Below are 22,503 nucleotides of genomic sequence, written 5' to 3'. Positions count from 1 at the left end.
TGTGGACAAATCACACAGGGAGTGTTACATCACTTTTGACATTCAAAAATGTCTGCAGTGTCAGATTGGAGGAGCTGCAGAAAAGAGGATGATCAAGCTGAAGAATCAGGTTTAGTTCCAGTCCAGACAGCTCATGTTGTAAAGAAACTCTACGTTGAAAAGTAATTTATTTTGTTACTATGATGCACACCTCATCTTAGTGATTATCAGCTTTAAAGATATTCTAATCGGGGTGCTGTGGTGGCGCAGGGGCAAAGCACAACCCACGTATGGAGGCCTTGGTCCTCATGGCAGTGGTTGCAGGTTCAATTCCCAGCCTCGTGACATTTTCAGCATGTCTTCCCTCTCATTACCCTCTTTCCTGTCAAACTACTTTCAAATAAAGGCCACTAGAGCCAACAAAACCTTTTTTTAAAAAAAAAAAAAAGATATTCTAATCTGTGAATATATAAAATTTTGCAAAATTACAGAAATGGGCCTCCTCCATCAGGTGACTGGGTTGGACTTGAAGACAGTGCATAGAGCTCCATCATCTTTCACAAATACAAACTCAGCTGACTCAGAGTAATTCATGCAAAAGGACATGTTGCACAGGACATGGACCTGATTTTCACTAAAATCAACAGCAGCTTTATAAATTACTGTAAAGCTTATGCTCACGTAATGTCACACAGTGACTTGCATGAGCTCAGTTTGCACATGGCCTGCACACACATACATGAGTGCTTCATTATTTTAAAGCATTGTTTGGTGTTCATAAAATGAGAACTTATGATCACAAGCTAACACCAGACTTCTCAGAACCCTTTCACCTTAACCACTGACTTAAAACTCTTTACAAACCAACTGAACTGAGAAATCATTACACTAAATCATTACACTGATGTTTGTTGCTGTAACTGTCTTTTACTTTCTCTAAGACATTAATTTCATTACTGATGTCACTTACATCTCAGAGTCTTCTCAGAAATGTCAAGGATACTTAAAAAAATAGAATAAATGAAATATTTTCTAATTTGTAAAATTAAATTTAAGCTTTTAATCTCAACGTGTGTCATAAAGCCATAGTAAAAAGTGTTGTAGCTTATTACCTTTAACCTACGATTGTTCAGATTCTCAGAACTGTCTTGCCGTTTAAAAAATAGTGCCACAGCTCATTGTTTTGCTTTTCAGTACAATGACTGTGAGCTGTGATAAACAGCTTTTTAATTGCAAGAGCCTGGAGTGTGACCAGCTTTAGAAGTTTGCATTTTACGCCACTGAGTTGTTCTGGTTGCAGCATAGCTCAACCTTACTTTTAATGAAATACAAAAACACAGCTACACAAAACACAAGCACGCATTAATTTACATGAACAATTACGTTTTATTTATTCTTCGCTATCTTTTGTTATTATTTGCTTCCTTCTGTAGGAGTTCCTTCAACTTTTGAAGGAACAACTTTTGAAGACACCAAGTGCTAAACTCCTAAATATTGCTGTAGGAATAATCCATCTATCCGTCCATCTGTCTGTCCGGCTCTCCCCACTCCATCCTTCTCAGTATCATAAAGGACTGGAATCTACCTTCCATTAATCCATAGCTTGTAATCATCAGTGCGGACTGGGATGCAGACATCCACGATCACACACTGAGATCCGGTCCATGAACAACACAGGACTGGTGACGAGGGACTGCCCAGACATAATATATCACACCTTGTCAACAGGCCCACACTAGCACTAAGAATGCAGACACAGCTCTGACATTGTGTATACAAGAACCACATCCATTAAAAGCAGCCCAGGTACCCCATACTTCTATAGCAACTTCCACAAAATACCTCAAGGGACATGATGGAAAGCTTTCTTCAGATTCACAAACCTCAGAGGGGTTGGGCAGCCAAACTCCCATGAGCCTCCCATAACTTCAGCAAGGGCAGAGATATGATCAACTCTTACGGTCCAACTAAGACCATAAGAGACCACATTAATATCCATACTGGTATTAATAAAAATGACCATGTGCACCTCTCCAGTACCGAGTTGGACCACTTTTTGCCGTTAGAAGCTCTTTACCACACAGATTCATCAAGGTGGGAAACATTTCCCCAGAGATTCATTCATTGGATATTTGCCGTTTACTGGTCATTCTTTGTAAACCTCAGAGATGGCTGCAAAAATTTCAGAAGATGAGCACTTCCTGAATAATATTTAGGGATTTAAGGCTCAATATATAACAAATCACAACCATCTCTATTCTGATAAGGACATAATTGGGGTCTGAACCCATTGGGCTGTAAGAGACCCTGCTTCTCCTTACAAAGGAGCGATTGGTGTTGGACATAGATAATCAATATGCAATTATTCTGTCAAAGGGAAGCAAAATGAATATGCATGAAAAAAAGATGGAAGGCCTCCGTCTTTTTTCCAGAGTTTTAACAAATCTGATGAAACACTGCCCTCGCCCAATTTCCACGTGTGAATAAATCAATGAAAGTAGAAGACAATATCTCTTCTTCTCACCCCGTCGTTCTCTCCCCCCTTGTTCCATCTCTGTCTGCCTCTAATAAAACCGACTGGCCTACGACTTCTCCTCCCTTCCCTCAGATCCGTTTTACAGTGAGCTTTTTATAAGCAAGACATCCGGGGTGGTGATGAGACAAACGCACAGTAGAGCTCCAAGAGGTCTGCATTATTTGTGTGGAAATGATTTAAGCCGTGTTTAAACAGCACTTGATTAGTGAAACTTATTCTACCCTGAAAAGCATTTTTGCCTCATCATTACAGCCCTATCATTACTCTTCATAAAAAGTACCATAACCAGAAGAGGAAAATATTCTTTATCAGGATAACAATGCTGCTGGCTTTTAGCTTTCATTAAAATAGATTCATAAACACAATGCTGTCCCCCTGTTGTGTAAGAATTGCAAAATATGGAATTGCCTCAACAATAAGCAACAATCGACCTCAGGCTCTTAATGCCACATTATACAGTATGAAACATCCATCTTTTGCTCTCATATACACGTAAGTATAGAAAATCCATGTGCACACAATATTACATCAGCACTCACATATGACTTCTGCCTCTTTCTTGGTTTTGCATCACAGGAACACCAAAGAATACAAAGGCAGCTGCTGGTCATTTTAACTTGCCAGTGTAATTGTTTTTTTGTTTTTTTAATTATTAACGATTAGCATATTTGACAGCGCAATCCCAGTGTGTTATAAGCATTGAATATGTTCAGTAAGATTTCATATATGATTATTTTGGATCAGATCTTCATCTCCACAAACAACTTAGCCAATGCATGACTTACTTACAGGTTGTGTCAACAATAAGTAAACAGCAGGAGAGTATTTCTATGAATCCGACTCCCACTCACATTGATCCTGCTTTGTCTAATTGGAAGAAAACTGTTGTAGAAACAGTTTAGTCAGAACGTCAAAGGCACTCAGCTCAAAAGTGCAAGACCGCACTTAAGGTCAAAACTTTTATTATTTTATTTATATGCAGACATGTTTAATATACTAAATTCATTGCCATTTTCCTTGAGGCTCACAAATGGCACTTACAGATGAAGGACTGTTTCGAGAGAAAGCAAATTCACAGAAGCTGCAAGACGTATACACACACTGACATTTGCATGCCTTGCTGTGCACAACCCTCCCATGCACGCTTGTGAATGCTGGGGTGGAAACGGAGGATAGTCATTTGATATTTTTGCAGGGCAGAGCTGAGATGAATTAATTATTCCAAGTTTGGGTTTAGCTTCAAAGTTAGGTCTTCCTCCAAGGAATGCCTGCCTCTAGACTTTAGTAATGTATCTGTTTCACTTAGAGCTAAATATAACTTTGCTTTGCATTCAGACTGCAGCGAATATATTAATGGTAGAGCAGTTTTTTATGTAATCACTTGATATTTTGTGTGTTTTCTTTGTATGATATTGAAATTAGTACTGATTCAATTATATATACAACTGGAGTACTAAGAATGTATTTTAAAGTTTAAAGTACATGAGAATAATTTGATTATGGCTATGTAAATCATGTTTGTTTAATGACCTTTAGTTGTACTGCAAGGTAGTATTTGTGTACTTGTAATCCTGCACATTGGGATCACCATTATACACTTTAGCTGATGCACTAGTGGGAGTCATTGAGAGAAAGAACACGAATCAATGCGAACTCACTACTCACTTTCTGCTTGTATGTTTAGGTTGTTGTCCTGCTAGTAGATCAGTCTCCAACCCAGACTCATGTCTTTTTGCAACTTTATATGGCCACGACTTTCTCCAATAATCTGATGCATGATGCACACTCACGAGACTGGTGAAAATGATGATCGCCATGAAAATGTAAAAATCTTTCACCGTTAGCTCCTTCCAAATGAACTTTCTTCCAGCCCTTAGTCTTCTAGCAGCATTGGCAATGGTGTTGTCAATCAATGCACGGACTACAGAAGAACTAAAAAAAAAGCTGGAAGAGGCTGAGTGGAGACCAGGAAGATGTGGTGTCAAAAGTGGGCCCGGGCATCCTGGCTGGCACAAACCTGAGTGGTTGTGGCTTTTGGTCTTCATCCTCTCTATTGTGCCATTGTTCTTCTGGTCCTGAATCACTCCGACCCCGCTTCGGACGCACAGATGTGTGAGGGGCTTTTTGTTTCCTTTTTTTCTGTGTATCTTTACACAGAAAAAGGTCTTGATGTGGCTGTGCAGGGGAAGCAGAAGAACATGGCCCCACTCGGGATGTACTGGAGGATGCTTGTCCAGGTAGCCGTGGATCCTCCTCATCATCACCATCATCACTATAAAATCAGATGTGGAAAAGAAATAAAAACTCAAGGATTCAAAGATTTTTATTGTCATACTACATTTGTTTGTTTGTGGTACAAAATTCTGCTTTGGGTCCCAGATTGACAAAATTACACAAATAACATAAATAATTAAGAAAATTATGTGATATAAAAATATGCTTATTCATAAAAATTCTAACAACTTTTTTTTATCATGTTGTGATTTTGGTTTCTCATTTCAAGTATTCCTTTTCAGTTGTAATAGTACAATTTAATAAATTATCATTTGGTTCAAGTAAGAAAATCATGTCATCTCCCAGGTTTACCGCACAAAAAGTTTGATGGGCATAGCATATATACTATGAATTGTACAAAAATAAACAAAGATATAGCAAAATTGATTACAAACCTCGCTGATGTTGGAATTTCGTAATCTGGATCACTTGTATTCCCATCTGGATGCACTAAATCTTCCTCATCAGACGACGAGTCGATAGGGAAAAGGTTAGCACTGCTATCAGTGGTCAATATATCCAGCACCTCCTCAGCTGTGAAAACCTTCTTTATTTTGCTGGCCATTATTTTCTCGGGTGTAAAAAAAAAATTTGAAAAAATATTTTTTTTCGTCTGAAAAAAATAATCCTTTATGGAGTTTGATGACAAAAAAAGTCAAAAGCACCGCGAAAAAAATTCCTCCTGGAGTCTCTGTCTGCGCTCTGCGCGTAAAATCATCCAGTTATCAATTCAGATATTCGAAAATACGCGGGGCAGTTTCTCGGGAACCCATTGGCCAATTTTGATGATTGACATGTCTTTCGAACCGTCAGAGCCAATAGAATCCGAGGGCGTTGACATTAATACGGAACCTAAAGCCATTCACCAATTACAGGGCGGAAAACGCATGTGACCTACATTGACGGAGTTCGCCTCTAGATTTTGTTTATGGTAGCTAGGAGACGAAAGAGGCTCTGGGCGGAGCCGAAAACAATGTGAGATGGACGCAGGGAATATGGATTATCGAACCAAGTGGAAATATTTACTATAATAAGGATTATGACCACGAAACAGCAAAGGTAGGACTGGATTTATGCTTTTAGCTTCGTGAAATTGACTATTTATTTTTTTCTTCTTTAGCTGCTGGTTCAGTGAGTTTTGCACGTAGCGTGGTGACTCTGGTATTGTTGGAAACGGCAGAGCTTCGGCTTTACTCTGATAAATAGTTTGTGGGCATTGGGCCTCGTTGCTCTTTTACTGTTGCGTTTTTTACCGGGTATGCCTCGTTAGCCTCGAATTACGTTTTTTTTTATCAAGCTGCTTAGTGTTCAAGCTGGGTGTTGTTGAGGTAGAAAATATTGTTTCTGTCATTTAGAGGAGCTTTTCCCCGATCCGTGGATATGCAATATGCCTATATTGATAAATGTATAGCATGTGTTTTCAACCGATCTTGTTGCGGCAAGCGCCGAGGACCCAAATTTGGGTCCTCTCGTGAATGACAGGTTAACTTCTCTTTCCCTGGAGATAAGATGACACGGTGTCGTTTTGAATCCATCTTGTGGTCTCTTCATCTGAGCAATCCTCAAGAAGATGAGGAGAATGAGAAGAAAAAGAACAGATTTTCTGCCACTTTTTTCAAAACTTTTTAACAACTCCGATTTTCCTTGGCCTGTGAAGATAAGCACAGCTCAAGTCTGCCACAAACATGCTTCACTATTGGCATGACATCTTTAGGGTAATATGCAGTGTTAGTCTGTCAACACACAAAAAGTTGTATTTTAGCCACATTTGGCCAAAATATAACTTTTGGCCAAAAGTTGAGTATGAGCCAATTTGGCTATGCTCACACAGTAAGCAAATGCAAACCAAATTAATTTCTTTGCCCAAATGCGGCCTACACTGAAGTCTCATTGCAGTCACATTTAAGTAGCAGCATGAACAACCACACACACACACACAAAATGGATTTCAGCAAAAAATCGGAATAGATCATCAAGACTTCCTGTCTGTTCACTAAAGTTCTTTAAATTTTTCAGTCTTACATGGCACTCTGTTTTTTTAGTACCATTAACTGTATTTTCACAAGTAGCTAGATATTTTTTTATATGAAATATGAAAGCATTACACTGAAAATCACACAAATAATGTAGATGAATACAATATTTAAGCATCCTAAGTCTTAAAAAATATGTTTTAGCCAGACTATATATATATATATATATATATATATATATATATATATATATATATATATATATATATATATATATATAGTCTGGCTATATATATATAGCCAGACTATATATATATATATATATATATATATATATATATATATATATATATATATATATATATATATATATATATATATATATATATATATATATTAATTTTAAAAAATGATCAATATGGGATGCTAAAAAGAAAAAAATACATTTTCAATGTTTTGTATCCCTAAAAACTCAGTGGGTAACATGAAAAAAATATCTTTCAATCTAAATACAGAAAACAAATCTACCCACCATCAAATGAAACATCAAGGCTTTTCAGGCTCTCCAGTTTAAATGTGAACAAATGTATTTTGTTTGTTGTACAAAGCCCAATAGGATATATCCAGTTCTTCGCATTTTCAGCTATTGCAAAAAAGGGCACTCAAAGTCTGCCTTCAAAATGTGCTCTTGATAAATGCCTGACTGCTCTAGTGAGGCGCAACCTGAACAGATCAAATTAACAAGCAATACTCCGAGGATTTCTTCAGCATTGTTCACCCACTGTGTGTGGATTGGCCACCAGAGACAAAGTGAACGGCAATAAAGGAAGATGAGAGAGGGATTTGGATAAGTCACCCAGGATCACCCCATTATATGAGCCATTTTGTTAGAAACTCTCATCAGCATGACGGGGATTTCCAAGGCTGCTTCAACACAGCTGTCCGCAGGAGGTAATTTTGTGTGTCATCGATAAGCAAAGGATAATAAATACTTTCATTGATGAAATTGAGAAAATTAAAAGTTGAAGCTACAGCCTTAAAAATAATGTTAACAGAAACTTGTATATATTCTGTGAAAGCCATGCTTTACTGAACAACAGGTCTTAGGATGGATAGATTCACACCAGCCTTGTTTAATTGAACTCTAGCTCATTTGTCTACAAAGCCAAGTTCTGTTGGTGAAGTGTGAATCTGCAGTCGAACTCTGATGTGGACCAAAATACCAAACTCTGGTCCACCTGAAAACCTCTGTTCAGTTAAAATGAACTCTGGCTCGGTTTGAATCCATATGTGAAAGCCAAGCGGACCAGAGACCACTCCAAAAGCAGGAAGCAAACTATAGCACATGGCATTCTGGGTAAACACAACCAAAACAAATGCAGGAATCTAATGTTATCCGGAGAAATGGCTTGTGGTCTTTTACCAAAGACAAAAGAAAAATTCTTCAACCGCTACTTCATTTTTGTTTACATTTTGTGAAGATGGAAGTTGTGCTCATGTCTTCTTCAGACATGTCTTCCTCTGTCCCACCTCCCAGTGATCTGTTCTGTGAAGTGATTCAATCTTGTCATTTACCAAGTTGACCTCCGATCACCTGAAGAACATTTCCAGGATTAAAGGACTAATGTCCCAGCAAAATTTAGAGAAACTCATCCATGTGTTTATTTTTAGTCGCATTGATTACTGGAACCGCAACAGTGAAAACTGCAAAACAGCTTAAACACTGAGTTCCTTTAAATCCAGAATTAAAACACACCCATTTAGTGTTTCTTTTGAAACATTATAAATGAAACGTTGATAAACACTCTGATGTGTAATAATGCCACAAGACAAAATGTTTCAATTGTTGACTGTCTTCTATGACTTTATTTTTTGTGTTTTTTATGATGTAAAGCACTTTGAACTGCCTTGTTGCTGAAATGTGCTGCACAAATAAACTTGATTGAACCTTGATTGATTGACAGGTCCCACAGTAATTTGCCTAATGAGGCTGATAAGGCTTTATAAACAAAAACTGTGATTAGGCTATAATCAAGTGGTGTCCCATCTTAGTAATCTTGGTCTAAATTTCAAGTTTTATTAATAATTGCCTAAGCAGTTGTTTATAGTTATTCACAACCAAAACTAGATTGCTATTGTGGCACACGTTCAACTTGTACAGAACAAGTTAGCATGTTTCCTCACATTTCATTGCTTTGTTGTTGCTTGTTTGTTGAACTAGAGCCAACTAGTTCATCAAAAGTCTGTTGGCTTGATAATTATTCTTGGCAATAGTGTAAGATAATGGTTTTGTTCTGCAGGTCCCACAACAATATCTGGCTGGTGCTTTAAAATCAAATTTGTCTAGTCTAGTTTGCCCTGAACTGCCTCATGCATTTTTGTTGTTGAATGGTCCAGAAACATACACAGTGCTCTCACATAACGCTCAAGGGTTTTGCTGCAGCCACACAGAATATAAACACAGCCCATAAAAGACAAACACTAATAAAACTCAAGAAAAAAAAAAAAAAAAAAACAATTAGTCATATTTTGAACACACAGGCTATTCCTAGCAGTACCAATACTCCTTTGTTATAATAGGAAATTCCATCTGGTTACAAATTCCTTAAAATAAAAGAGCAAAACCAATAACAATACATTTCTTTTATCGGGAGTAAGCTACAATTGCACTCTTTAATAGCTATACCCTTTAAATTTGCCAATGTTTCTTCTGACGAGAAGTACTAATAATATGTTGAGAAGTCCAATCACAGTTCTAGTTTAAATCCGAGAGAGAATCTGAAGGGGTGGGATAAAGATTAGGGCAATGACAAGGAAGTCTTTCAACCACAGACATTGAGCTCGTCAGATAGTGTCAAAATACCTGAGAAAAAAAAGCTACTCCGGCATCATAAGATTTTGATGGTTGAATTATTGCTGTAGATTCATTGATCAATGAGAAGGGTACATGTATAATGTGAACTCATTTTACATTGTTTTAATATATCTTGAGAGGTGTGTGTTTCATGTTCTATACAAAGCAAACATCTTGGTTTACTGAAAATGTTAAACCCAATAGCTTACCTCAAGTTATAAAGCAAAGTAAGATTGCATGTAATGGACATGGGAGACATGGAACCTGCTTTAGTGCCCTCTTGTTGAAAACAAAACATGGTGCAAAATATTCATTCATGCCACTCAAAATTAAATTTTGTTTGGAAATGTGCTTTACTTCAGAGATGCAGGGATTGTTCAGATTGCACCTTTGTTTCACTTATGTCCATTTGTGAGTCAATATTTTCCTCAAGCTTCTAACCATTACTCCTGTCTCAACATTCCCTTTCAACTGGAACATGAGCTGTATCGATCAGAGGACTAAAGCTGGGATTGATCCCTGAGAAGATGCTGTGGCTTTTGGTCCGCCACAGCAGCCATAGAGCTCTGCAAATGTAAAATTAGCACATGATGTAACTCTAAACAAACACAAAATGTTTTTATTTGATAAAAATGTTAGCTTCCAAGCTGCTACTTAGTGCAATATTGAACAGTACATTTGTTCTTTAAATGGCTTTTGTGTATCATGCGCCCACTATAAGTAAAACACTCTTGTAAGGAAGGCTGAAATGAAAGCTATACTTCACTATTAGGCTCTCTCTTCAGAGAAGAGAACTAATGACCAGACAAGAGCCCTTGTCATGTTCTTCAGTTGAACTCAAGGCAACTTATTCTTGTGATATCAGCATTTAAATATTAACTTGAAATCCTACAAAGGACCAAAAGTCTTTGAGGTAAATCAAGCAGAACACAACTCATTGATAAATGTTGCATGCTCCCTATAGTCATTTAAAAAAGACTTTCAAATAAATCTTGTCACACAACACTGGTTGTGAGTGATTATTTGATGTTAAAGATAAAAAAATGGTTCTGTGCCAGGTCTTGAATTCAACTTTCTATTTTGTCTTGAAATAAAATTCATGCACCCATGTTACCAATTTGGAGGCTTGCCATTGATTCATCCAGACTGGATGAATAAGTGCTCTGATGTTTGATGCTTTACCAGATGACCTCAAATTGCCACTATCCATCTGCATTGACACTTACCCTACATAAGTTAGACAGGGAGTTTATGTTTCTTCTCCCAAAACCTAACCAGTGGATAAAAACTGCAAAAAAACATTCAGATCTAGTGTTTGTATGCTTGGTTTAGTTAATAGTACATCCGATTTCTGTTTCTTTAAACAAAAGGCCCTGGTTTACAGAACATTGAGGTAGATGTGTGCAGGCATTTATTTACAAACTGAAAAGGATTTAGACTTTCAAGATGCTATCTGTTGGAACAGACAAGCCAATAAAAATCACCTTGGTTTGCATGATGCATTTCTTAGCTTTAGAATAGTCTTGAATCAGAGTTAACAACTGTGGCACCATGCAGATATTCCAAAACTAAATCCATCCAAAACCATGTGGGGATTCTTAAAAAGATCAGTGGACAAGATTCGTCATCTCAGTTTGTTAGATTTTGAGAATCTTTAGAAGGTAAAGTGAGCAAATATGGCCAAATCCTACCACAAAAGATTGAATGCTGAGATTGAATCAAAAGTTGTTTCACCAATGCATCATTAATTTTCATAACTTAATTTTAAAACTTTTATGAGCCAGTTTGTGCTTGAAATACTTATTGCAATTTACAAAATAAGTAGATTTATTAAAACATAAGTAAACAAATTACGGTTTTATTGTACTACTTTGACAAGCTTTAAAAGTTTGTTTACCGTAATAAACGTCAAGAAATTGAAATCTTTTTGCTCATTATGAGAAAATATTCCACTAAAAAGCTGTTTGAAAAAATCAAGACACTGGAGCTGTACGCAGTAAGAGATTTAGTCTTCACTAACACATTTTCTGCTGTCATTATTATTCACACAGAGCAAGGATCCTGCTGCACTACATTAAACCAAACCGGGGTGGAAACAAATCCAAACAGTAATAAGAGAGAAACCAAAAGCATCAGATGAATTTCAAAATGTGTTTTGTGCAATATCATTGTCTGAACTGTAAAATCAGATATAAAACTGAATCATGTCAAGTCTTGGAATATTGATGTATCTGATTGGGGAAATTTTCTATTTTTGTATTTTATCTTTTTGTATTTTACCATAAACTGATACCTTTAATTGAAATGCATCTTTCCGTCATTGCCATTAAATCTATATTAAAAAAAAAAAACGAGCTTTAGTTCAAGCACAGGAGCCAAACAGAATTTTATAGCAGGTTAGAAAGTATAGCAGATGACTCACATTACCTTTTTGTCAGAGTTAAGAAGAGAGAGAGAGAACAAAAAGCAGAGGTAAAGAGTCGTTCTGACAGGCAACACCATGAGGAGCAGAAGCAGCAGTGGTGCTGGGATCAAGATACACCTGCTGCTTTCACAAGAGCTCTTCAACAACATGGAAGAGGGAAAAAAGGCTATTTTAGGCTGTATAAATGATTCTAGCTTACTATTTTGATTACAGGACCTAATAAAGCTGTACGATTTGTTCCCAAATCCATCTTTGTAGAGACTTGTAATCACATTATGCGCAGCATTTTTCTCATCAACATACAATTGGTGTTTTTTACCTGCACACTGGGATACGGCAACACATGGGGCTCATTTTGCCTCTTTCTCAGCCCATATTGAAAACTCTCACCATAATGTTACAGATGTATATTAATGTGCATTAATGTGCAGCTTTGAAACTGCAAAAGGGAAAAAGTTACATTTAACATGTTAATATCTGAGATTAAAGGATATCATCAACCACATCTGAAAATTGTACAGAAAGAAAGAAAATAGGCTTCAACAGGCACAGAGGTCAGCCCTGAAATGATGAGTGACAGGGACAATCAGGACTCTGTCTCCCAGTGTGTGGCTTTTACAAAGCACTGTGCTGCATGTCTTCATTATGGGCACACTGGGAGCATCACGTAAGTGGGCTAACTCTCACCAATCCCTCACGTTAATCAACATTGAGCACTTGGATTTAAGCCCAGCAGGTATTATCTATGCATCATAGCTGCTGCACAATCAAAGAAGAATGACTACGGGACTCAGGCAGAACACGTAAATGTTACACTAACACTAGACCGGTAAAAGCCAGCTCATTGTTCTACGCTATTTGCTTCGTACAGAGCATCTGGGCTCTCTGCTGTTGAGAAACGATTGCGATCCGGAAGTGTGGACTGTGTTGAGGCTTTAAATTTTACCTAATTCCTAACGTTTGCCTGTGACGTATGTAATGGGCTAGCTCGATGCTAAGAAGTTGACCAGAAATTGCCTGTGCTGCAAACAATCATCTTACACTGCGGAGAGAAGTGCCGAGCTGAAAGAGGCAGATGTTAATGTTAGGTAAATATTCTGAAAGCGTGGCCAAATATAACTCCATTGCCTTTGGAGGAAGTGGTGTAGCGAATGAAGCTTTTCCACTTCCTCCACTGCAACTGCTAAAATTCCAGGCAGACTAAAATTCTAAAACGGCACAGAAAATTGACATCATCATTCACAACTTCTCCTTCTGTTCTGATTGGCCTGGTAGAAAATGTACCGGAGACAATCCAAGTTAATGGGAGAAAGCCCAGACTGTGCTGGAATTTTTGGCAGATTTTTTTTTTTTTTTTTCGAGCAGAATTGCACAAGAAGGCAACAGCCCGGCTGCAGCAACACTTCTATAACCTTATTTAAGGGAAAGTAGCTCAACATGAAACAGAAGGAAGCGGGACCGTTTTCTTACATGTTTTAAAAGCCAGAGATGAGATTTTAATGTATTACTTTTTTTTTCCCCCCACAATGCAACTCTCACATATTTCTAAATGTAAAAGACCTAATTGCAGGACAATCGCTTCTACCAGAAGTTTTAAAATTTATATGGTTCTCATGGGAATTTTGTCTCCACAGTGGCTGACACGGTACAACAAGGTCTCCTGAGGGTCAATTATCTCATATTGTTCAACCCATGCCTGCTCCTTCACCATCTCCTGAAAGGGCTACATGTCTGTGGCAGTGCAAAGATTTGCACAATAGAAATGGGGTTTTCAAAGTAAAGGAATTATGATTTCACATTAGAAATAAAAGTAAAACACACAATTTAGTAACTTTGTACTTTGCTCCTGCAGAGCAGTAGGTAAATTTTTGTTTTTATTTTGAAACAGATTTGAGTTGAGTTTACTCAGGCACTAAAAAGCAAATAAATAAATGTAAAGTACAATAAATAACTACTATTTTTACATACACTGTTTTCAGTACTATTAAATATATGTTTGTTTTAATATTCACAGTCTTCAAATTGTTAGTTCTTTTCACAATACTTGTCTGGCAATAGGATTTTAACAATGTTGAAAAATAAATCACATATTAATCAAATATCAGTCTTTTATTAGCATTAGTATTTAATAAGCATCAAAGAGTGAAAGTCACTGTACCCTCACAAAGTCTCAAGTGTTTAAAATGAAGGAATAACAACATATATATATATATATATATGTATATATATATCAGTGATTCTTGAGATAAGGGACAAAATGGTTTTAAAATTCCTCCACCAAAAATGTTATTTATTCCTGAAGTTATGTATTCATACATGACAAATAATGTTTTGGGAATGTAAATATGTTAAGGTGCAGGCTCCCAGCTGCAACATTTTCTTTTAAATTACATTTTTACTGGATCTGACTGAGAAATTTGTCAACACCGTCAGACAAAAATAAATTGGTATAAAATTATTTTTTAATGAACTTATGACTGATATTTTTACTCTCTGTGGTGTCTTAATTATTTTAATTATGTCCATGTTTTTTAAATTAATCATACCACAATTTAAACATTTATTTAGTCTGTATTTAATTACTCCAGTTCAATTGATACAAAAAACAATTTTGAAAGTAATCACCACAATGAACAGTGTCATTTATTAGTAAAAAAAACATATGCACCAAATACATGAATTCAGACATTTCACAAACAAATGCCTATCAAGAAACAAAATAAATATTATTTTAAACAAAATGCAACATAAACTACATCTGACAGAGTTGACGGCACTTGACGGTGTTGACACAAAACTGACGGTGGTGACAAACTAGTAAGTAAAAAGAAAACACTGAACTTGAAATGACATTTAAGAAGAATTAAATGCTGAAATGTTGTAGAATGTGAAGATATGAAGAAAAAATGTGAAATAACCATATTTAGATTTCAAGGAACATCTAAATTTTTGAGAATGTACCTTTGTCACTGAAGTCATCAACCAGGACGATTTTCAATCAAAATGTAAAAGATGAATACAAACAAAAATATACACGACAGAACTTTTTGAAATATATTGTGAACTAATTCATATCTTTCTAAATCGCTTAAAAGTCAGAATATTTAATCCCCAGGCAATAGACGTGTCACATATTCTCCTTCAATAAAATCCATAACAGCTGGTGAAATGCGGTATACACCCCTGGTGCTGCTTGTGCGGACTGGTGAGGATGGTTTTCTCAGCCTAACTAGGACATCCGAAAATGGCACAAAGCAGACATCCCGACGACCTTGTTTTTGCTTGAAGCTAAGAGTTGGTCCATGAGGATGAAAAAATTCCACTTGTACATCTTCGTGCTCTTTGTCAATTTGTAAGGCTTTAGCCAGCCACCATTTTCCATCATACATCACAACAAGCCAGTCTTCACTTTGGACATCACAAGGATCTATCATGGTTGTTGTTCCTTTAGGTGTCTTGCTGGGCTCCTTCTCCATTTCCTCCATCAGCATTTCCAGAGGATTTTGAACTTTAGCAGTGGTTGAACTTTCATGGACATCTGGGTCCTGTGTTGTGTTGCCAAAAGAGTGAATGGTGGGACTGAAGCACTTGCAAATCTGTGGCTCTCCGCAAAAACATGAAAGGAACCTACAATGGATGACATTCCCCTGAGCTAGCACTTGGTGAATGTTTCTTGTTCCTGGAATTGATTTCAGGGTTTGCAGGAGGAGAGAGTCATAAGACTGAAAATCTTCATTTGTCACAAATTGCAGCTTGACACCACTTAAGCTGTTGGACACCTTGTCAAAGAATAATTTGCCATCTATGATATCCTGACCTCTCAGCACAATACTGTCAGCACATCTCTTCACCGTCGCCCCAATGCCATCTGGAGCGCCTTTGCCATGTGATGTTGGGAAGAAATTCCATGTAGCTTTCTCAAATCCCAGACGTTGCGGGACAACACAGAGGAGAAAGAAGTTCTTCTTATTTTTATATTGTTTGCTTGGACCATCAGACCAAAAGTGGATAGTGTTTATAGCCGGATATCTGATGTGAATATCTGTGAGGATTTGATCCATATAGGTCCATATGGCTGCAGCATCCTGACGCTTTGACTCCGAGATTGTGCAGAATCCTGCTTTTTGTTGCCCAGTGTAGAACATGCCTGCGTGAAGTGTGATCTGCGGGAGATTTTGTCCATAGTGACAGGATTGTACTTCTGAGCTGAATTTACATCTCCAGGCCTCAGAAAAGTCAACATGAACAATGGCTGTATTTTCATCACAATTTGCTATCATATTCCGATACTCCTTGGTTTGATTTCGAACCAAGTGGACATGAGTGGTTGTCTCATTTTTTAATTTGTCTTGGTAGAGACACATAAGCTCTGACAAGGTGCCAGTGTATTCCTGCAGTTTGGTGTGAAAGTGAGTTCCAACTTCTGTTTGCTCCTCTACGCGTTTCCACTGTGACCATTTTACTGGTGTTGTCCCTTTTTCTGGAGAAAGACTTGAGCATTTGTTTAAACAGCGGGAGCAAGCACGCAAAAGACAAGACTCACTTGCTGGAGAACAACAGATAAGTTTGAAACTCTCTTCAAGGTTGCTGGTTGCCACAGCATTGAATGATTTCAAGACCTCAAGCATCAACATGGCATTCTCATGGTACTGACACAGACAGGTTTTTCGATCTGAGGCTCTGATAGGTGTGATGTGGAAAGGACGCAAGGCACAGAATGATGAGTAACTAAGCTTAATATTTGGGTTTTGTTGGAGAAATACACCATGAAGGTTTTGCATAGTATTAGTTAGAATCATTCTTTGACGTTTTACTTTATTTCTGGTGATGGTGTCTTGCTCGTCAGTCGTCACCCTTGAATTGTTTTCCAAAAACATGTGCACACTCCGGGAGATGCACTGGAGAAATCTAGGCTTCCTTTGTTTTTGCATTTTTTCTCTCAGTGTTTTGTAAGTCAAGCCAAACTCATGAACCCGATGAAGTAGCCGATATTTCTTGAGAATTCTACCAGACAAAGAAAGTTGTGCGTGCTTTGCTACAAGTTTGCTTCTTCTGGGAATATGATGGGCATTGCTTTTCAACTCTGCAGTCAAGGCATGGTGGAAAACTAATGATCTTTTGATTAATGGATTCCTTAGTTTGCTCCCTTGAAGCATCTTTTTGGTCTTAGTCTGAGGTGAGTCTTTTGTTTTTTTCTTTTTATGTCTGTTTTTTTCTTTTATGCGTACAAGTCGCTTTTTTAGAGTGCTTCTCTCTTTTGATAACTTGTGAATTTTGTCTTTTAGTTCTTTGACCTGTCTTGAATGCCTTTTCCTCATTTTAGATCTTTCCCTTTCCCCTGCTGCCCGCTGCCTAGTGCTCCTTGGTTCTTCAAAATTTACGTCTACAGGACTCTGCGGTGGGGTATCTACACTTTTCTGGCCTTCCTTTGCTCTGTTTCTGCGTTCTCTTGCCTCCTTTTGTTTTTGCTTCCAAAGTCTTCTCTTACGTCTCTTATCTCTTTCACCCAGATTATTGATATGTTTTATTTTTCCCTCTTCCACTCTCTGTCTCCATCTTTTCCTTTCCTTTCTTAAAAACTCTTCCTTCAGCTCAGGCTGACTATTTATTTTTTCTCTCCTTCTTTTCTGATACTCCCTGTTCCTTCTCTTGCGCTCCTCCACTGACAGCTTTTCTCTGGCCATTGTAGCCTGAAATATAGGCAATTATCATCAGTACACTGCTTGTCATGGGATAAATATACCCTTCCCTTACAAAATAAACTACATCTTATTAATTTTAAAGGACTAATAAAATTGTATTAAATTTAAACCATTAAACTTTACAAGTTGCTGAAAATAATCAGAAACATTTTTAAAAAGAAATACATGATGAATGTGAAGTGCTGTCAATTATGTAAAATACAGTAAAATGAATTAACTGCACACTTAAGTGACATTTGTCAACACCATCACTAAGAGAGTCAACACCGTCAGTTAAAAAATCTGATGGAGTTGACATCTGACGGAGTTGACAAAACGCCATGCTAACTTCATTTATATGATGATATTCTGAAGGAGGCCATATTGTAGCTCATCAGTTCTTTTAAATCCTTAAAATATACTAAAATTAAGCATTTATTTAACAAAATTTCATCAAAATTTTGAAAAATGTTACTTATGGTGTTGACACTTTATGGTTGTGACAAACAACTTAGGAATAAAAAAGAAGAAAAAACAAAAGAATAATATAAGCTTACCAGAGCTGCTTATCCCCCCAAGCACAGGAAGAGAAAGGAAGTGGTCATGGGGTCCTCAGAATTTCTGGTGCCCTTCAATAATGCCTGATTTTTTTCACATTCTTTCTATGTCTGACGGTGTTGACAAAAACTGAGGACACAATTTCAATTGAATTTGAAAATATATTAAATGACTTTTAATTTCATTCATTGATAGTTATGAAGTTAGTTGTTTGAATACTTATAAAATAATATATTATGACAACTAAATATAATTATTTTAGTTCTTTTAAACTATGATAATGTATTGAGTTCTACACCAGGACAAGGGCTTTTACAGACACCATTCACCTACTACAATGTTTAAAATAAAAAAATATTCAGCAAACACCAGGAAAACATACATTGTTGTGCTCAGATGACCCAGGTTAGTTTAGTCAGATATTTAAAAAATATATATTTGGTGTATATTTTATTCAAATTTTGTACTTTATCCATGGGACCTGTTTTGTCCCTATTCTCAAGAATCACTGATATATATATATATATATATATATATTAGGGCTGAAACGATTCCTCGAATGATTCGAGTACCTCGATTACTAAAATTCCTCGAGGAAAATTTACCTGCCTCGAAGCTTCTTTAATTTATGTTTTATTAGTTAGCGCACCGTGTTCCGGCCGGGACTTCATTTGCGTTGCGCGGAGCTCTCACTTCCGCCTCTGAGTTGTTGACAAAAGCTAAGTCTCAGCGGCATAAAGTCCAATCTTCAAGATTGGCCCGTGGGGATTTTATGGATTGATGATAATGCCCGACTTTTTATCGTTTTTGGGGAACCAATAAGCATCCTTAAAATGACTGGGGGAATGCCTGGAGTACGGCAGCATTTCTCCTCCGGGGCTGCTGGTTGAAAACGAACGGCGGGAAGAGCGCTGAGGTGAGCGGATAGCCTGAACAGGGCGGGCGGCTGAGTAGCTGATGCTTGCCGTGTAAATGTAGCTTTACCGACGAACCGCACAATAAATTTCATATCCCGGTCTGAAGAAACGGGTGGCGGAGCGCATCGTACATGGCTGGTAGATGAGTTTCTGAGTGTGACCAGTGAAGGTGTCGTAAATATCCCGTATTGCTTCCCCCCGTGTTCGTCCCCCGGTCCAACGGTTCGTCAGTCCGCTGGTCTATTTCCTCCCCTCCATCCCATCTTACGTTAGTTCATTCGCCCTCTCCTCCCACTCCAGGCGGCATTTCCCGTATTTTCAAACCCAAAGCGTGACAGGTTAGGTGGCAAGGTGAGTTTAATTAATCTATTAAACTCACTGAAGATGAATACATAAACTAAAAGCTGGATTGTAGACATTTTTTGTAAGCATATTTGTGAGCCTGCCTCTTTGTTATTAAATTCAATATAATTTCAGATTTTTCTATAACTTTTCTTCTGGTTAACTTAGAAAGTGAGCTATTATTGTTACAGGTTAGTTTTCTAAACTACAAAAAAGCAACTGTTAGGGATGCTCAAATATGAAAAATTGGACTGATATTGATATCTGATAGTAACACCGGTATTATGCCAGATTTACCAATATTTCATTTTAGAATTTTATTTTATCCGATTACTCGATTAATCGTAAGAATAATCGATAGATTACTCGATTACTAAAATATTCGTTTACAACAGCCCTAATATATATATATATATATATATATATATATATATATATATATATATATATATTTCTGTATTATTACTGTGACCTCAACAAGAAAGACAAAATGAGGACCTAGAAAGCTCTACAAACCTTTCACTTAATGGGCTCTCATGCTCCATGAATGATTGCCTGCAACGGTGGAGAACACCATTACACTTTTCCCCATTTTCATTCTTCATCATGAAAAACAGGGCGAACGAATTGGACAGCCTGAAAACAAAACAAGGAGGAAGTTGTTGATTTTGCTTCAACATTACATTTTCTCCTGCCTTTAAAATTAAAGCTCTGCCACACTGGTGTAATAGAATTCATTTACAATCTGTACTCCTTGTGCAACATTGCCTTGTTCTCAAGCATGTTTTTTTTCCTCCTATAGGGTTAATGCTTCCTCTGATATTTAAACTAAAATACGCTTGTTTTTTGTATTTTTGTACTTTTAAGCATCTTAAGTAAACTGGTAAATTATTAAAATTTGGGTTTTAATTTTAAAATTGTAGGACTTTTTAGAGCAGCAACATCATAGCTAATATTTAATTTACAACATCACTTCAGAGTTCGAGCATAATTCTAAGACAACACAAGTCCAGGGTAGTTTTATTTTATTTTATTTTTTTTTACAACATATTTTTGTGGAGTTGGATATGGAACCTTTACCGGAGGTCAGAGAGAGGCACCAATGAACAATGACAGATTTACAAGGAAAATGATTTAAGTATTTTTCACAGATTTACTGCAGCCTTGAACTTTAAGACATAACCCAGAGGAGCTGTATGTGGATATGCAAATGATGAAATCAGTCAAACTGGACAGTAAATGGCTCACTATTGGAGGAAAAGGCCCATTATATCCGATGAGCCTATGTGTGAAAGGTGCAGGTAGCTGATGAGAGACTTCACAGTAATATACTGAACTACCTGCTGGTTTGAAATGAGAAAAAAAAAATGTTAGAATGAGTAACTGTCATTTACTAAAACAGCATGACTTGTGATACATTACATCTCCTTAATTAAATTAATTGCAAAGTTAAAATATCTTTTATTTAGTAGTTTACATAAAGGCAAATCAAAATATTTAAAATTGCATTTACAGTTATGATTTAATTGCCAAGTTTATTTTGTAAAAGTCCAAAGAATCATCTTTGCTGTTTAATTGCTGTTACTAATCTGTCAGATTGAATCTGATGGCATCAAGGTTTTCCCAAAAGTCAGCATATTTATCCAAGATAAACCTTTATTTGTTAGCCCTGGAGTGAGTACCTTTGTGTTGCTAGACCTTATTAACACGCACACTGGTCTGCTCATGTAGCTAGTGGCCAGCTAGGCTAATCGCCTGGAAAGGCTAATCGGCAAGTCACAACTCTTAAAAAAGTCACAATGATAAAACAGCACCCTACAACACAAAACTATTTGGCCAAAATAGTTGATTCTCAGTAGAACATGGTTTTATCCTATGTATGTTATTTTTCACTAGATACTAACCTCAAAATACAGGACGACAGGATGGCGTAGCTTCTGGAATGGTCTCTTTGCACATATGGCGCTGATGTCATATCCGCATGAGCGACACGCGGCTTTCTTCCTTCTGCCTTGAGTTACCATGACAGCTAGAAAAGAAAGTCATATTTCAGAAGCAAATAAAGTAATACTACGAACATTGTTGTCTTCCAAATATAATAGGCTTTTAAGTTTTCATGGATTTTCAAGCGATCCTGAATTAAGAAGATGATAGCTTGTAAATATTTGTCTAACTTTTATTTCTTTTCAAATAAAACATCTTCTCATGTTTCTAGAAGAGAAAGAACACACAAAATACTTCCAAACAAGCATTCGCAATGGAATAGTTGTATGTTTGTCACACTGACTATGTTTTTGACCTACTTACGATGGCTATCAAATGGGTACTAATAAAAATCTTTTGGTTGCAGAGAATGTCTGACATTCATCTGGGAACAAGAATTTATTTTTCTCTTATCTTGAGAAATAAGCCAGAGCTTCATTTAGAACATTTAGATATATTACTTGCTCTTTGGAAAAAAAACACTTCAATGCATATTTATAATTCTGAGGTAATCCAATAATTACAAAGTGCTGCCAGGACTTAATTAGGTGTAGTAGGATAATAATAAAATAATTCAGTGATTCTTGAGAATAGGGACAAAATGGGTTTTAATTTTCCCATATTTTTTTTTTAATTATTTCTCAACCTTATGTATGCAAATATGACAAATAATGTTTAGAAAATATGAAGATGCTAAGGTACAGGCTCCCAGTTGCGAATTTTTAAAAAAAAATTACATTTTTAATCGACCTGACCCAAAACTTTGTCATCACCATCTGACAAAAATAAATCTAAAATGATTTTTAAAATACCCCATTAGTGATATTTTTACTCAATTTACAGACAAATGCTTCTCAAGAAATAAAATAAATATTATTTAAAACAAAAAACAAGAAAAAGTCCATCTGATGGAGTTGACAGTGCATGACGGAGTTGACACAGAACTGAAGGTGGTGACAAACTAGTGAGTAAAATGAAAAA

General features: G+C 36.7%; 1 protein-coding gene across 1 annotated transcript; it reads right to left on the bottom strand.

Annotated features, from left to right (window-relative positions):
* Positions 1 to 14,857: 14,857 nt before the first annotated feature.
* On the bottom strand, positions 14,858 to 18,797 carry LOC148155312 (uncharacterized). The gene is made up of 2 exons (XM_088013143.1): positions 18,280 to 18,797; positions 14,858 to 17,731 (listed from the first exon to the last, which is right to left on the bottom strand). The coding sequence occupies exon 2, from the start codon at positions 17,723 to 17,725 to the stop codon at positions 15,146 to 15,148; it is 2,580 nt and encodes an 859-aa protein (XP_087869269.1). The 5' UTR covers positions 17,726 to 17,731; positions 18,280 to 18,797; the 3' UTR covers positions 14,858 to 15,145.
* Between the last annotated feature and the right edge of the window lie 3,706 nt (positions 18,798 to 22,503).

This window comes from Poecilia mexicana, unplaced genomic scaffold (genome assembly GCF_051168715.1).
Source record: "Poecilia mexicana isolate PSO_F unplaced genomic scaffold, ASM5116871v1 scaffold_15, whole genome shotgun sequence".
Classification (NCBI taxonomy): Eukaryota; Metazoa; Chordata; class Actinopteri; order Cyprinodontiformes; family Poeciliidae; genus Poecilia; species Poecilia mexicana.
This window is presented reverse-complemented; position numbering and strand designations above follow the sequence as displayed.

Excerpts from the sequence above, each read along its gene's own strand:
- LOC148155312 (XM_088013143.1), bottom strand. The coding sequence starts at position 17,725 with ATGGCCAGAGAAAAGCTGTCAGTGGAGGAGCGCAAGAGAAGGAACAGG.